The 14,550-nt window shown below is 58.7% G+C and overlaps 1 protein-coding gene across 8 annotated transcripts in view; it reads left to right on the top strand.

The window, feature by feature from the left end:
- Window positions 1-13,794, top strand: part of CDK5RAP2 (CDK5 regulatory subunit associated protein 2) — a 153,057-nt gene extending 139,263 nt beyond the window's left edge. For all 8 annotated transcript variants that reach the window (XM_038553244.1, XM_038553243.1, XM_038553241.1 and 5 more), the window contains 6 exons: window positions 955-1,032; window positions 1,986-2,251; window positions 3,994-4,137; window positions 10,330-10,456; window positions 13,287-13,333; window positions 13,698-13,794. In XM_038553244.1, the coding sequence (XP_038409172.1) occupies window positions 955-1,032; window positions 1,986-2,251; window positions 3,994-4,137; window positions 10,330-10,456; window positions 13,287-13,333; window positions 13,698-13,754 (719 nt within the window). In that variant the 3' untranslated portion in view covers window positions 13,755-13,794. The remainder of the gene's footprint in view (window positions 1-954; window positions 1,033-1,985; window positions 2,252-3,993; window positions 4,138-10,329; window positions 10,457-13,286; window positions 13,334-13,697) is intronic.
- The last annotated feature ends 756 nt before the right edge of the window (window positions 13,795-14,550 follow it).

The raw sequence follows: 14,550 nt of genomic DNA, 5'->3' as shown, positions 1-14,550 counted from the left end.
GGAGTCAGGGGCGGGGGGACCACCCGGGGCTGGTGCCGCCCGGGCGCTGGGGGGGTGCTGGGGCAGCTGGAGCGCGGTGGCCACGGGACGGCCCTCACCAGCTTGAGATTTGTGCAGGGTCAGCCCCCCGGGTTGCCCACGGGGCGTCCAAGAGGGCGTCCAGGGGGAGGTGTTGAGAACCCACGCCGCCTCGGGGACGAGGGAAGGTGGGCGCTCTCCCCGGCGTGGCCTCTCGTCCTCGGCAGGAGGCTTTTCAGGGTTGTGTTTAGTGCGCTCGTTGGAAAGTTCTGCTCTGAGGATGGCGGGCCTGGTCCCCGCTCTGCTGCCGACACTGGGGCGGGGCCGGGTGGTCCCCTCGTGTCCCCGCCCCTCGGTCGTCTGCTCCCCCACGAGGTGTGTGCTCCCGAGGGTCACATGTAGGCGCACGGTCGCGGGTCACGGCGTGCGGATCGTCTTGCACACCCGCTCACTGGCCGTGGGTCCTGAGGTTGCGTCCGTCGCGTCACTGCCTAAACTCTGCCTTGGGTCCCTCGTCTCTCTTGCTCAGTGGCTGTGGCTGCCGCACACTCGCTCCTCTGGCCAGAGCACAGCCCTCTGGTGACGCTGCCCCGCCTGACACCGCGGAGGGGGCTGCACAGTCCCCGGGCCCGACCGTGCCCCACGCGGGGCATCCTGGGGGCTCTCCTGTGTGCCTTTCATCTGCCCCTTGCTGCGCCCACATCGCATGCCCTCCTCCCGCCCACGGCCCCCTGCAAGCGAAGCTGCCGTTGGCCTGCTGGACGCCAGAAGGGATACCTGCTGCTCCCTGTCTCCCCCCAGGGTCCTGCCCACGGGGTCCTGGGCCCAGTGAGGATTCGCAGGAGGGCCTGGGGGGCTGCTTAGTGCAGTCGCTTTCACTTCTCTCCAGTGCTGGCAGGAATGTTTATTTTCTGTCTCTTACTTTGCATTTTGTAGGTGGTGACGGATGCCCCGTGGCGATAGATAATTCCTGCGATCTGTTTGACTCCACCCTGGCCGTGCCACCACCATCGGGTACGGAGTCTGGGTAACCGGGGCAGGGTTGGGTTTGGCAGCAGGGGCTTGAAAATTGAATGAAAGGGGGTCCCTGGTCCCAAATCAAGAGCGTGCTTGGGGTTTCACGTTCTCAGCATGTGTAGCTGGTGACGGCCTCCTCCAAGCCAGCTAATCGGTGCTCGCGGTGGTGACCTCAGCGACGTCGTTGGGTCCTTGTTGCCTTAGGTGAAGTGTGACCCCCTCGGTGTGGCTTTTAAGGCCCTGCAGCCTCCAGCCCCACGCCCGTGCAGCCCTGTCCCTCTGCATTCATGTTACACCCCGGGGTCACCGCCCCGCAGGCCTGCCGTCCCCGCTCACCGGGACTGTGCGGGGCGGCGCCGTCCGTCTGCAGACCGCGTCTGTCCCGTCCTCCGCGTGCAGATCCTCCTGCTGTGCCGAGAGTCCTCCCGAATGCATGCTTCTTTGTGAAATGCCTTTCCTGAGGTCCCAGTCAGAATCGTTCCTCTGTGCCTTTGTGGAGCCGAAGGTAGAAGGCAACAGGCTCCGTCTGTGTTCCGTGTCCTTCTTGCTTCCCGCGCAGCCCGGCTCGATGGTTGCTCCTCCTGGGAGGCCTGTCCTCAGCTCTCCTCCCGCACGGAGAATTGATTCCTCCTCCTCTGAGCCCTGGCTCCTCTTCGTCGCTGCTGTACCTCCCCCACGGTGTCTGAGTAGCCCCTGGGTCCTGGAGATCAGGGGGTCCGCAGGCAGGTGCCCCATAGGCGGTGGCTGAATTCAGTCGCTTCTGCTGTTAGATGAATAGGCCCAGGGCAGGGCCACACACAGACCCAGGTCCCGGAGTCTGGCCGCTTTCCCCTGTGACCTGCCGGCTGGCATTAGGGCCTGAGGGCCTGTGTGTCCTCCCACCCGGCTTCGACGTTGAGGAACGCAGCTCGTCGAACACAGGACCTGACGTCTTCCCTCTCGTGTTGCAGCTTCTGAGACTCCTCCACTGTCTGAAAATGACTCGGACTCCCTCTCCTGCCACAGTGGCGTTTCGGCCACCAGCACCTCGTGCACGTCCCACCTGGTCCCTGGCCACCGCCTGTGGGCCAGCAAGAGCGGGTGCCACGTCCTGGGCCTGACTGCGGACTACGAGGCCCTGTGCCAGCAGATTGGCCGCGGCCAGAAGCTCTTTGCCGAGATGGCCCTTCAGATCCAAGAGGCTCCCCGCGCTGCAAGTCCAGAGCTGGGGACAAAGGTAACCTGAGCAGCAGCTGCGGGGCCCCGTAGGTGGGAGGGCCGCCGAGGGCTCGCAGAGGGGAAGGAGCGTGGGTCCCCAGTGACGCCCTGAGAAGAGGGGCCGGGACTGCAGCCCACGGAGCTCGGCGGTCAGGTCCAGTCCGGGGCGCTGCTGTGGCGGGGTCACTTGCCGGGTCTGCGCCCCGTGTGGGTGCGACCTCTTCACCGGGGTCGCTCCTTCCTGCCTCACCCCACTGGGCTCCTCCTCGCTCTAAAGCTGCCTCTTGTCGAGGACCCGTGTGCCCCGTGCTCGACATAAACTCGTCCACTTCCTCCGAGGGTCCCCAGACTGGACCCAACCACCGAGCTTCCCTCGGTCACAATTTCCGGTCCCTTTCCCAGGTCCTTACTGAGGCCGCCTGCTTCCTGGCACCTGATTTTACTTTTTGATTTGTTTTACTCTATTGTAAAGGCCAGTTCTGTATTTTATATTTCAGTAGGTAATGAGCTTCAGGAGAGCAGGGGCAGCGTCTCTTCTGCTCAATATTGTGTATTTGCTGCCTAGCACCGGGCCTGGCGTGCGGTGGGTGCACACTAAGTGTTTGTTGAGTGAATTAGTAAATAAGATTGCTGATCTTTTCTGATCATTATCTTTATTGTACAAAAAACCTAGGAACTGTAGCAAAGCACAAAAACAGCACGTGGTGCTCAATGTGTAAAATTTTGAAGCACACGCGTTCTTCAGCTCATTCATAAAGCTTAATAAAAGTGACCCCGACGCATTTCATGTTTCGACTTTCAGTTAACACATCAACAGTTTTCCTGTCCCATTCAGTATTTTTCTGAAACTTTCACTGGTTGCAGTATACGCCCTCTTGTGGATGTACCACCATTTATTGACTCTTTGGCCTCTTTTTTCGACATTTAAGGTGTGGTGAGCATCCTTGGTCAGCTCACTAGGGGCGAGTTCTGCAAGTGGAAGCACGCTCGCGGGTCGTGGACTCGTTAGGGCCCTTGGCGACAACTGCTGAGCCATTACTTTCCAAAAGTTTGTATCCCCGTTTGCAAGTGAGACCATCTCACTACAGCTTATTCTTCACTGAGTACTTTTATTTATAAATGGGTTTTTGCCAATTTGGTAGCTAAAAAGGGTGAGTCATTTTGTTTTATAATGATTTTATTACTCATGAAGACCGTGCTCTTTTAATTTCTTTTCTTTTTAAAATTTACCTTGCTTTCCCTTCTCTGACTCATGTTCTTGGCTTGCTCATGCCCTTGCCGTCCCCCGGTGAGGGTCTGCCTCTGCCCGCAGAGGCTGAGGGAGACCTTATGAGCCTGCGGCCTGGTGCCGGCAGTACGCAGGGCCGGTCGGCAGGGGCTGCTGAAGACAGAGTCGCCCGTGTTGCGTCACTAGCCGTTGGCGCCGTCTGCCTTCCGGAGGGGCTCCGTGGTGTGGAGCCGTGGGAATGGCCCTACCACGGACCCTCTTCTTGGCATAGTAGATACACTTAACGCAGGTGGTTATGAATCATGGTTATTGATTGGGCTGAAATCACCACCGAAATTCTCTCATAATCTATAATTCACCGGTCTTTAAGAACAATAAATTGGTGTCGTCTGGCACCAGGCTCTCGCGCAGCATGCGGACACGAGCCCTGCGGCCTGGAGATTTATGCGGCCCGTTAAAGCCGGCTTGTCCATAATCTTTTCCAAGACTGCATGTAACAGCCTTCCTCTCCTCCCCCACCCCCCTTTGTGCAGGGTCCACACTCGGTGCCCCTGCACACGTTTGTCACCAGCGTGGGCACAGCCAAGCTGATCCTCGAAGAGGCCGCGAGGTTACTGACGCTTTTCTGGAGGGTCTCGCTCCCCACGAACGGCCAGTGCACGCTTCATTGTGGACAGGTAGGTGGTGACACGTGGACTCCCAGGCTTAAGGATGCCACTGGGGCTCGTGGCTCGGTCTCCAGTCCAGGACCTGCTCATGGCGGATGTGCCCTCAGTTTGGGGAACGTGCCACGTTTGTTACGGGTGACGTGCTGCTGCAGGTGTGCACTTGCCTGCCCCCGACACCCTGTGCCCGTGGTCCTGACCGACCGTGCCCCCACTCCTAGCGTAGCCTTGTTGGGGGAGATCCTATGCACGTCTTCTACACAAGGAAGCTAAGGGTCTGGTAGTGAGGCCCGACCAAGCACCAGTATCTGAATCCAGAGTATGCTTTCATTTTATAGATTTTAAATCTAGTTTGTCCTCGTAGGCAAGCTCATCCCCTTCCACTCTAAATCTCTTTCGTTGTAGGTCCTTCTCTTGATAGCTTTCAGAGTCCTATTATAATGGTTCTAATTTCAGTCTGTTTTAACTACTTAGAAAGTTTTGTAAATTATAAAACGATTGGGATTTCCCTCCGGACTTTGGCTTGGCAGCAACTTGAACACGACTGAATTAAGAGTGTTGATCCCACAACCATCCTCATCGCCACCTTTCATGACACAAACCAGGGGTCAGGCAGGCCAGAGGCTCTCCCTGCGTCTTCGTCTGTGGGAAGCAGGTGGTATAGTGACAGGCGAGCCGCCGCTCGGTCACCGGAGGCGCCTGCCCGGAAGGCAGAGCATGCGTGTGAAGGAAGAGTTAGAATGTTGCCTGGTGGTCTGATAAATATTTCCCCCTTCCTTTATCTAACCTATGAATTTTTGCCAAAGGCCAGCAGGAAGGCCGAGGACACTTGCATTCCCTGTCGTTCCTCATCTAGTCCAGTCTTCTGACAGCTCTCAGGTCTGCCGGCCGTGGCGGAGGCAGCAGTGGAGCGGCTCCCTGCTCGGGAGGTTCTAATGAGCCTGTCCTGTGATTTCCCCTCGGGGTCCTGGGGAGGAAGTTCGGGGGCACCAGGCTTGGAAGAAGGTAACCAGTCATTCCACGTTTTGGCCACTTGGAGCCAGTGGGGCCGCGGAGAGGAAGAGCGCCGCTGGGTTCCAGACCCTCACTGGCCTTTCCTTTTGTGCTGACCCACCGAGGTCTTTGCACCTCAGGCTTGATGCCTGCCCCTCCGGCTGCCTGCCGCCCCGCTCCCTCTCGGCTGGCGGCTTCTCCTGCCCTTTCCGGTCTCTGCTTACCTGTAACTTCAGGGCCGGAGAGGGTCCCCGATCGCTCAGTCTTAGTGCCTCTTCTGCTTCATCATGGCCCTCGTTGCAAATTACATATCTGTTTAATTTCTGTTTCCGTCTGTTTTCCAGGACGGGCCCTATTTTGTTCATATTTTTGAGTGAATTCTTTTCTTCTTATTCCCGAACAAATCCTCGCCCATACGATTTTTAAGCACAACAAGTCTGAATGAAACTCAGTGTGATGATTTCGTCCTCAGTACACAGTGTCGTCTGTTAAACAGAATGCAGTTCTTATTCTGTGTGTGTGTAATGAATTGCAGTCCCCTCGCTCTCCCCCGCCGGCACACTAGTCCAGGGACTGGCCAGCGCTTGTGATGACTCACCCTTCTTTCCAAGTGTTTCTCATATAATTGATTATACTCACTTTAGCATCACAGAATTTTAGAGCCAGAAAAAGGACCTCAGAGTCCCTCTAATACGGTTGTTGGTGTACCCAGACCCCCCGTGTGTGGTGTTAAATTGCCGCAAGCCACTTTTCTGTCCGTGCTTGTTTCATATACTGCTTTTTTCTTAGTGTGAAATGTGTGTAAAGCAGATTTCCAAGTTTTCATTAGCAACCCCAATGGGCTTTTTTTTTTTAATGTTGTAAGGTTTTTCTCTGAGTATCATCAATGTGCCTTTTGTATTTAATATGCTGTCCCCTGCAGCCCCTTGGACTACTCTGCAAAGTGTGCATCATATACATTGGTTTATCTCAGAAATTTGTGGGGAGAGATACAGATAAATACACACATTTGTTTATGAAAATCTTGTTTCACTGGAAGGATAAGCAATAACAAGAAAACAGGCTACCCGTAGGGGTGGGAAGGAAGACGGTGGATGGGCAGGGGTAGAAGGTAGATTTCTCTGAATAGATCTTGTTCTGTAAATTGAAACTGTATAAATGTTTTAAATAATTGAAAAACAAAATGGAAAAAAAAGGCAATTTCTTAAAATTGGTAGCAAGGCGAAACCTTACTATATTACATTGAAGGCCTACCCACACAAAGAGGAAACATTTCAAGACTAAAACACAGTAATTTGACTATATCCCTAGTAGAAATACTCTTAAGAGCTAAAAGGACTGCAAAATAACATACTAATTGTTTTCAGTGATGATAAGTGTTACTAATAATATTGTAATAAAACAAATAGCTAATTAAGGTTTTTACTCAGGGAAGATATAGAAGTTGAAAATCAAAGAAATAAAAATCCTGCCATCCTTGATTTGGAAATACCAGTATCACCTGAATTTGTGATGTATTTCCTATTGAAAATATTTATTTTTAGGCTTTAAAAATGTCCACTCCAGTACCGGTGAGCACCTCTAGTGCCAAATTGTGGTTTCTAAATACCTTTTTCCTATTAATAGGAACTCAGGCTCCTTGGAGACATGGTTTGATTCTAGGTCTGGGGGGCAGGAAATGTATAATATGAGCTTAGAACATCTTTTCATCCTAGGGAAAAAGAGGGAAAAGGGAGTAAAACTTACAGATTTACAGCAGTTCTCACATTATAGTTCCTGGGCCGGCAGCATCCATGTGAACCGGGAACTTGTTGGGAAGGTGAATTTTGGGGCCTCACCCCAGACCTACCGAATCAGAAACTCTGGGAGTGGACCTCAGCGGTCTGTTTCTAGACGCCCTCTTGGTAGCTCTGAGAACCTGGATTAAAAGAAACTTAAGAGACGTATTAAATGCAAAACGTGGAGTTGATTTGGATCAGACCAGTTGTTCAAAAAAATGAAATTACAGTGTGGTCAGGGAGTCCTGTCTGCTGACATATATGGTGATACTGAGCAATGACCTTCGTTGTTCTAGATGTGGTGATGATGTGTTTTTCTTTTTAAAGAATCTTTTCTCTGGAGCTATATACTAAAATATTCTGTGGACATGAAATGTGATTGGCTTCTGGGGTTGAGTATAAAAATACTTTCAGGTGCAGATGGGCCGGTTTAGGGACATAGATGAAGCAGGTTTGTCTGTGATTTGCTAATGACTGAGGCTGGGAGGGCATCTGGCAGTTCATTATCCCATTCTTTCGACTTTTGTGAATGTTTGACATTTTTTTCCTGATAAAAAAGAAAAAACAGGGGCGCCTGGGTGGCTCAGTCGGGTAAGTGCCTGCCTTGGGCTCAGGTCATGGTCCCGGGGTCCTGAGATCAAGCCCCACCTTGGGCTCCCTGCTCGGTGGAGAGCCTGCTTCTCCTCCTTCCTGTGGACCCACCGCCCCCCCCCCCCCCAACGCCCTGGGGTTTCTCTCAAAGTCTTTAAAAAAATAGTGAAAGAAAAAGAAAAGGCCAACAACTAGAAAAGCCAGCTGTGGGAGTCAGGCCCAACAGCCCTGGGCTGGGCGGTGGCCTCCTGGGAAGGGGGCGGGTCCCAGCTCTGGGCAGGGGGCGTTGCTGTGTGGAGCTCCCTGGGCGCCAGGCACACAGCTGCACACGCGGCATCTCCTCTGGTCCCTCACGGGCGCCTTCAGAGAGGAGGGCATTACCCTTTTCCAGACGTAAGAATTGAAACTTCCGTGCTTTGTCATCATCACAGCTGGAAGTGGCCGAGCCGGGTCTTCACGCCCTGTTGTTTTTACCGTGGTGCATTTGTCCTGCAAAAATGAAGATTCAGGTTCAGAGGATTCAGCAGACATACAGAATTACAATTCCTTGTTTCAAGTGCCGGATAGAAGATGGACAGAGGGTTTGGGGAAGTGCAGACGAGAATTAACCTACCGGTTGGCAGAGGGTCTCCCAGCACCTACTGTGTGCCCGGTGCTGCTGGTCAGAGGGAACCACTGAGTCTCGGGAGCAGAAGGAAACAAGAAAATGGTTACTGTTCAACGTGCGATGGGCAGTGATGAGCGAAGGACTGGGCGTGGTGAATGCCCGAAGACTCCTGGTGGGGAGGAATCTCAAGGACACTTCCTGGAGGAGGGGTTGCCCCCGCTGACTTTTGAAAGAGGGCTGGGGGGTAGCCAGGCAGGAGTGAGGCAACCAGGGTCCGTCGTCAGGCATCACCTCCTTTGCGTCTCCCTCTGGGTGGACAGGGTCAGGGATTGTCCCGGTTCACAGCGTGGAGGATGACTGCCCAGAACGTGAGGCCCAGGAAGCCCTTAGCGTGAGGAGGAGAATCCGACAAGACCCGAGGTGTAATTAGGATCTGTTTTGGAAGAACGGTCGACCTCCTTGGAGCTGCCACCGTTCGTTAATCCTGAGAGTAGGTCAAAGCAGGGAATCGGGACGACACGCACCTTACACATCGTGGTTCAACTGAAAACAATTAGACGTACGTTCATTGGACGTGGGGCCGGGGCCTTTCCTTTGCCCGTGGGCCTGCTGACGAGGCTCTGGCGTCCCCTGTCCTCCATAAGCTACATCCATAATGTATGTCTGTCACTTCCGCTTTCTGTTTCTTTAAGATGAAGAAAAAAACGTAGACACTTGTAAAGCAAGTCGAACACGGAATTCTTCGAGACTCCGTTCCTCCCACATCTTTCAGTTGATTCACCCACACCTAATTTGCCAGAAATGTGGTTTTCAGTGACTTTATCAAGTCTTTCTTGAGGCATATGCTAGTTTTCATACAACCAGTTCTCTCTTCACATACACATTTCAGGGTTTACTTCATCCTTCACTAAACCCTATAACCGACTGCAGGTACCACTGCCATAGACAAGTTTGGAACCAGTACCGTGGGGTCCTTGGAGGTCGGCCGCCCAGCATCTCCCTCCTGAGGAGCAGAAGTGTTTCCCTGTCGCCCAGTGGAGCCTGTGCCGGCGGCTCTTACGCCCGGGGTGGGGGTGTCAGGAGAAAGGACCGTCCTTGACTCTGAACAGGTCCGCGGGGGCTGCTTGGGGAGCCCCGGGGGGGGGCGCAGTTCACGTTAGAGGCCTGGGAACTCTGACTTGCCGCCCCTCCACGCTCCCCACACCTTTGGAGAACCCGAGCTCTCCCGAGGATCATACTCTCCTAATCATGTTTCTAGGTTCTCTTTTTTTTATAAATTCATCATTAAAAAGTTTTGTTTTAATGAGCATTATCGTTTTGCTTAAAAAGCACACAATCTTGATAAAATTTTAAGGTTGGAAAATAAAACTTCCACATTGCATCTCAGAGATAAATCACTAATGAACATTTTGATGCCTCTTTGTCATCACGTTTTTTGGGCATCACACACGCATCTGTGGATATTAGATCTACGTAGCCAGGTTTATGAAACAGGAATGCCTGGATACAGTAGCAGTTCTGGGCTCTTTTTGTCACTAATTATAACCATCTTTCAACGTCAAATAGAGTTCTACAACATCATCATTTTTTTTTTTTTGTGCAAGACTTCATTTGAGAGAGTGTGTGTGCGCAGGTGTGCACAGGCAGGGGAGGGGCAGAGGGAGGAGAAGCGGGGTCCCCGCTGAGCGGACAGCCTGCCGACCCGGGGCTCGACCCCAGGGCCCCAGGATCCTGACCCGAGCCGAAGGCAGACGCCTAGCCGACTGGGCCCCCCAGGCGCTCCCCCCCATCATTTAGCATTATAGCGTCATTATAGCAGCTGGGAAGTTACGCCTTTGGGTGTAAGGACCGTGACGCACTGACGCAGACCCCTGCTGACACGAAGCAGGTGGTTGGTTGGCCCCGATGGTGAACGGTGCCGGGCACATCCCGGGACGTGGGCGTCTTCTGGCGCCCGTGCTGCTGTAGGCGGGTGCCCCCAGGGCGGGGCTGCGGATGGGGGGCTAGCGTGGCAGGTGCTGCAGGGCAGGGCGCCGGGGCCTGTGCCGTCCTGGTTCCCCAGCGCTCCCGACGGCGCGGGTCCTGCAGGTCGGGGCGCGGGAGCTGGGCCCTGCTTGTCGTTCACGGGCCGCTCTGCGCGAGGGGGAGCGTCTTTTTCTATGTGTCTTGATTCTTTCCCACGTGATAGGATGTTTTGTATTCTCTGCTCATTTTTCCAATTCCTTTTCTCTTGAGACTGGAGAAATGAAGGCAGAGATCACCAAACTACACAAAAAGCTGTTTGAACAAGAAAAGAAGTTGCAAAACTCTCTGAAGCTCTTGCAGCTGAGCAAGCACCAGGAAAAAGTCATCTTTGATCAGTGTAAGTGACGGCTGGGGGTGGGCCGCTGTGTCTGCCCACTTGCCGCCCTGAGCCCCGACAGCCCCGGGCTGGACACCCGCTGGGAGGCCCACAGCAGCTGTCATCGTGCCTCCTGTTTGTGGGTTTCCTGTCCTAGCTCGTCCTTTCTGACCCGCACGGGCAAATAGATGCACTGAACGGACCCCGTGCAGGCCACGTGGTGCCAGGGGCGGTCCTCTCGCTGGGGCGGCGGGTGCCTGGCATCTGCCTTGACCGGGACCTTGACGTGACCTTGGCCGGGGTGGTAGGGAACAGGGGCAGGGAAGTGGGGGGGGCGTGGGCTTCTTGGACAGAGGGACAGCTGGGCGGAGCCCGCGGAAGGGGCGGTGTTGGTCAGACGGAGGGGGCGGCGTGGACACGGGCCGACGGGCAGCACGTCAGGCTATGTCTGGGAGAAGCCTCGAGCGGTCCGCGCGGCGGGTGGGGGGGTCACTGGCCAGGACTGCGTCGTGAGAGGCGTCGGGGAGCAGCCCCGCGGTGCTGGCGTGCGGGAAGGGCCTGCTCGGCTGCCCCCGGTCCCCCGGCCAGGCCAGGAGGAGGGCCCCGGCCGGGGGACTGGGGGACCGGCTGGTCTTGAGAAATACTTCAAAGGCGGACCCGGGACTCGGGCTCCGAGAGGCTACGGGACACTGGTAAGGCGAGCGCTGTCCCTGCCGGGAGCCGGGGTGGTGGGCCGCCGCTCCCTGTGCCCGGAGAAGCCGTGGGCCACCTCGGCCCGGGCCCACTCGCTGTGTGGTGGCCCCTCGCGGCTCCGGGGGCACCAGGCTGCCTGTGCCGCTCCTGTCGGGGGCCGGTGTTTCGGGGCATTTCTGAGAAGCCCAGGGCATAGACTGCTGGTGGGCATGGTTCCCCTCAGCTGTCCCCCAGAACCTTCTGGAAGCCGACTCCGTGACCCTGGCAGGGTTGGACGCCGGGTCGTGCAGCGGGCACTCACTTTGTGCTCCGTGCCCCGTGCCGGGCCTGGCACAGAGGCGAGGGGGCCGCCCTCCAGCACAGGGCCTTGGCTTCAGGGCTGACATGAGAGCCGGCTGCAGGGCCATGTCCTGGGGTCCGACTGCGCGGGTCCGGAGGGGCGGGTTGGCGTGGGCGAGCGGGCGGGCACAGATGGCGGCAGGTGGCCTCGGGGTGAGCCAGGAACATACTCAGGATGTGCCAAGGGGCCTGCTGAGAGACAAAGCCAAGTCGCCTGGTGGGACCGGGGCAGGGGGGTGGGGGGCAGGGCACGGGCTGGTGCAGTCCCTCTGTCTCGGAGGGTCCCCGCGGCTGGGGGGGGGAACGGCCAGGAGGCACAGGAGGCGGGGCGTCCTCATGGTGGCAGGAGGTCGGAGGCCGCCCCGTGGGTGCTGGCTGGCCTGGGCGCTGGCTGGGCCCCACGGCACGCGTGTCCTGAGGAGCCTGGCGGGCGTCTGGGGCGGCACCCATCGTGGAGCACCCGTGGTGGAGCCCTTGGCCAGACCCCGGGGGTGGGGGTGGAAGTGGCCCCGGGGCCTAGGACTGCGGCGGCCTGTGTCCGGGCGCACGGGGCTAACGCACCTGCTGGCCGGGGTCAGGGGCGGGCTCCCGGGATCCAGAGCACCGAGCCCGGCCTGGGCCCTTCGCCACAACCCTGGTGCCGTTAACGAGCGCAGTGCAGGTCTCTCCCCGTGTGACCTGCAGTAAGTGACGTTCCCTCCTGAGCTGCGGAGTCCTGTCCCCGACACGCGGGGGTCGCTGGGAGGCCTCGGCTGCCCCGGCCTGGGTCCTGACCACGACTCTGTAAGAACTGCCCGCTTCTCGTCCGGACGGATGGTGACACCCAGACCCCGCGGTGCACGTGCCCGACAGACACGGCCGGTGTCTCGGCCCCCTTCCCGAGCTTGCACGGGGTCCGTGTGTGGCGGGTGGCCGCTAACTCGGTGTCACCCTGTCTACCTCCAGGCCTCGGCCACAGCCCACCGGGGAGGGGCCGTGACCCCAGGGCCGGGCTCTGCCCCCCCCACGTCCCCGGTGGGGCGAGTCCTGAGAGGAGCAGCCCCTGCCCGCGGCGAGGGTTCGCGGGGTTGCAGGGGCGCAGGCGGTGGCCCCTCTGGAGGCAGGGCTGGCCGGTTGAACAAGCGCCCACCGCCCCAGTGTCTCAGATTCGCCAACACCGTCACTCGGGAGATGTGTTTCCTCGGGCCGGAATCCAGCGTTTCCCCAGGCCGTGCGTGGTCCCGCCCTGAGGGTGTCTCGGGGACCCGGACGGCAGGATTCCGGGTTCCCGGCAGGGGCGGCTTCCCAGTGGCCGGGGGGTGGCTGTGTTGGGCGAGAAGAGGGTCTGGGGCGGAGGTGGCACCCGCGGCCTGGGGCCCCTCCACAGTGCATCCCGGGAGTGTGTCGGGTTCTAGCAGCTGCAGGGCCCAAGGAGAAAGGGCCCAAAGGTCATGGCCTTGCGCAGATTCACGTCCGCTCTGCGCTGGGACCTGCCTCTGCGGCCCTCGCCGTGGCCCTTAGCGCACGGGTTTTCTCAGAGTCAGCCACGGGCCCTGCGCTGCACCGTCGCCCAAACCCGTAGGGGTGACCCGGGTCCCCGGGTGCCCGCAGGCCTTGCTGAGCCCGCAGCGGGCCGGTACCCGCGATGTCCTGGCCTCGCACGAACTCGCGGAGGCGCCTCTGGCCCAGTGGGCGACGTGGTCTCGGCGCGCGTGATGGGTGGAGCCTCCCACACCCGCCTCCGCCTCCGGTCTGGGCGCCCCAGGCTTGTCCGCAGGGGGCCTGACGCCCGGGGCACCCGTCTGACCGTCCCTCTCTCTCTCTCTCTCTCTCTCCTCAGTGGTCATAACCCACAAAGTCCTTCGGAAGGCCAGAGGGAACCTGGAGGTAATGCCCCCCGGGGTCCCTTAGGGAAGGGGGCCCGGGGCGGGGGCACCGGCCAGCAGATGACCTCGTCAGGAACCGGGGGCCAAAGGGGACCAGGTGCGAGTCCTGCACCAGCAGCTGTTTTCCGCCGGCAGCACAGTTTCACGTGGTGGCGCGGCTCAGGCCTGGGGTGGTGGTCGCGGTCGCGCTGCTGATCCCCCCGGGAGGACGGCACACGCCTCAGAGGAGGGAGCATGGCAGGCGTCGCTGCCGCTGGTGCCGAGAGCGCTGCCTGCTCCAACAGCGTGTCCCTGAAAGCGCGTTCACTCGGCCTCAGAAGCCCTCTGCTGGACCTAAAACTCTCCTTTTCTCCTCCTTTTCGCAGCTGAGGCCCGGGGGCGCCCACCCTGGAACGTCCAGCCCCAGCCGACCGGGCTCCTGAGACCTCCTGCCAATAAAGCTTGTGGTTCCCGCCGAGCGGACGCTGTGGCTTGTTCCCCGGGTGGGTTCCAGGTCCCGGGCGCTGGCTGCAGGACTCTGCCTCCCCTCGCGGCGTCTGTCCCGCGGCCGGCCTCAGGGGGCTCGTCACCGGCGTTCGGGTGCCGTCGGGCTCCGCACTGGGCCTCGGGCCGCCCCACCCGCGGCGCTCAGCCGCTCTGCAGCCTCAAGGTCCTCGTGGGGCCCTGCAACCCCGCGGTGCGCTCATTCCCAGCAGCGCCTGGAGCCCCGGGCCTGAGCCGCGGGGGCGGCCGGGGTGTCGGCCAGTCACGTGGCCGGCGAGGAGTGGGGTGGCCGGGCGGTGCCTGCATCCGGCCTGCGCAGGGGGCGCATCACCTCCGGGCAGGCCCCAATGGCCTCCTAGGACGAAGGGTCCACGTGAGGCCCGGCGTGGAGACTCGTCACGGTGTCCCCGGGGGGCGGCGGCCTCTCCAGCCCACTGTCCCTACACTGCCCCGTGTTGGCCGCAGCCTCTGTGTGTGACTGGCCCGTCCTTGTCCTGAGCTGCTCGCTGTCCCCGAGCAGTGAGCGCGGTGGGGCTCAGCCCTCGGCACAGGGAGCGGCCCTGACCCCCCCGGGATACCAGCCCCTCGGCACAGGGAGTGGCCCCGACCCCTGGGACCCCGGCCCCTCCGCGGGGCGCTCCTTGCCCAGCCCTGCTGCCACCTCTCGTGCTCCGGCCACCTTCCACTTGCGGCCTTGTGACCCGGGTCAGACCCGTCCTGGGGGGACAGGCCTGG

This window comes from Canis lupus, chromosome 11 (assembly GCF_011100685.1).
Source record: "Canis lupus familiaris isolate Mischka breed German Shepherd chromosome 11, alternate assembly UU_Cfam_GSD_1.0, whole genome shotgun sequence".
Classification (NCBI taxonomy): domain Eukaryota; kingdom Metazoa; phylum Chordata; class Mammalia; order Carnivora; family Canidae; genus Canis; species Canis lupus.
The sequence above is the reverse complement of the archived record's forward strand: the minus strand, read 5'-3'. Positions and strand labels throughout refer to the sequence as shown.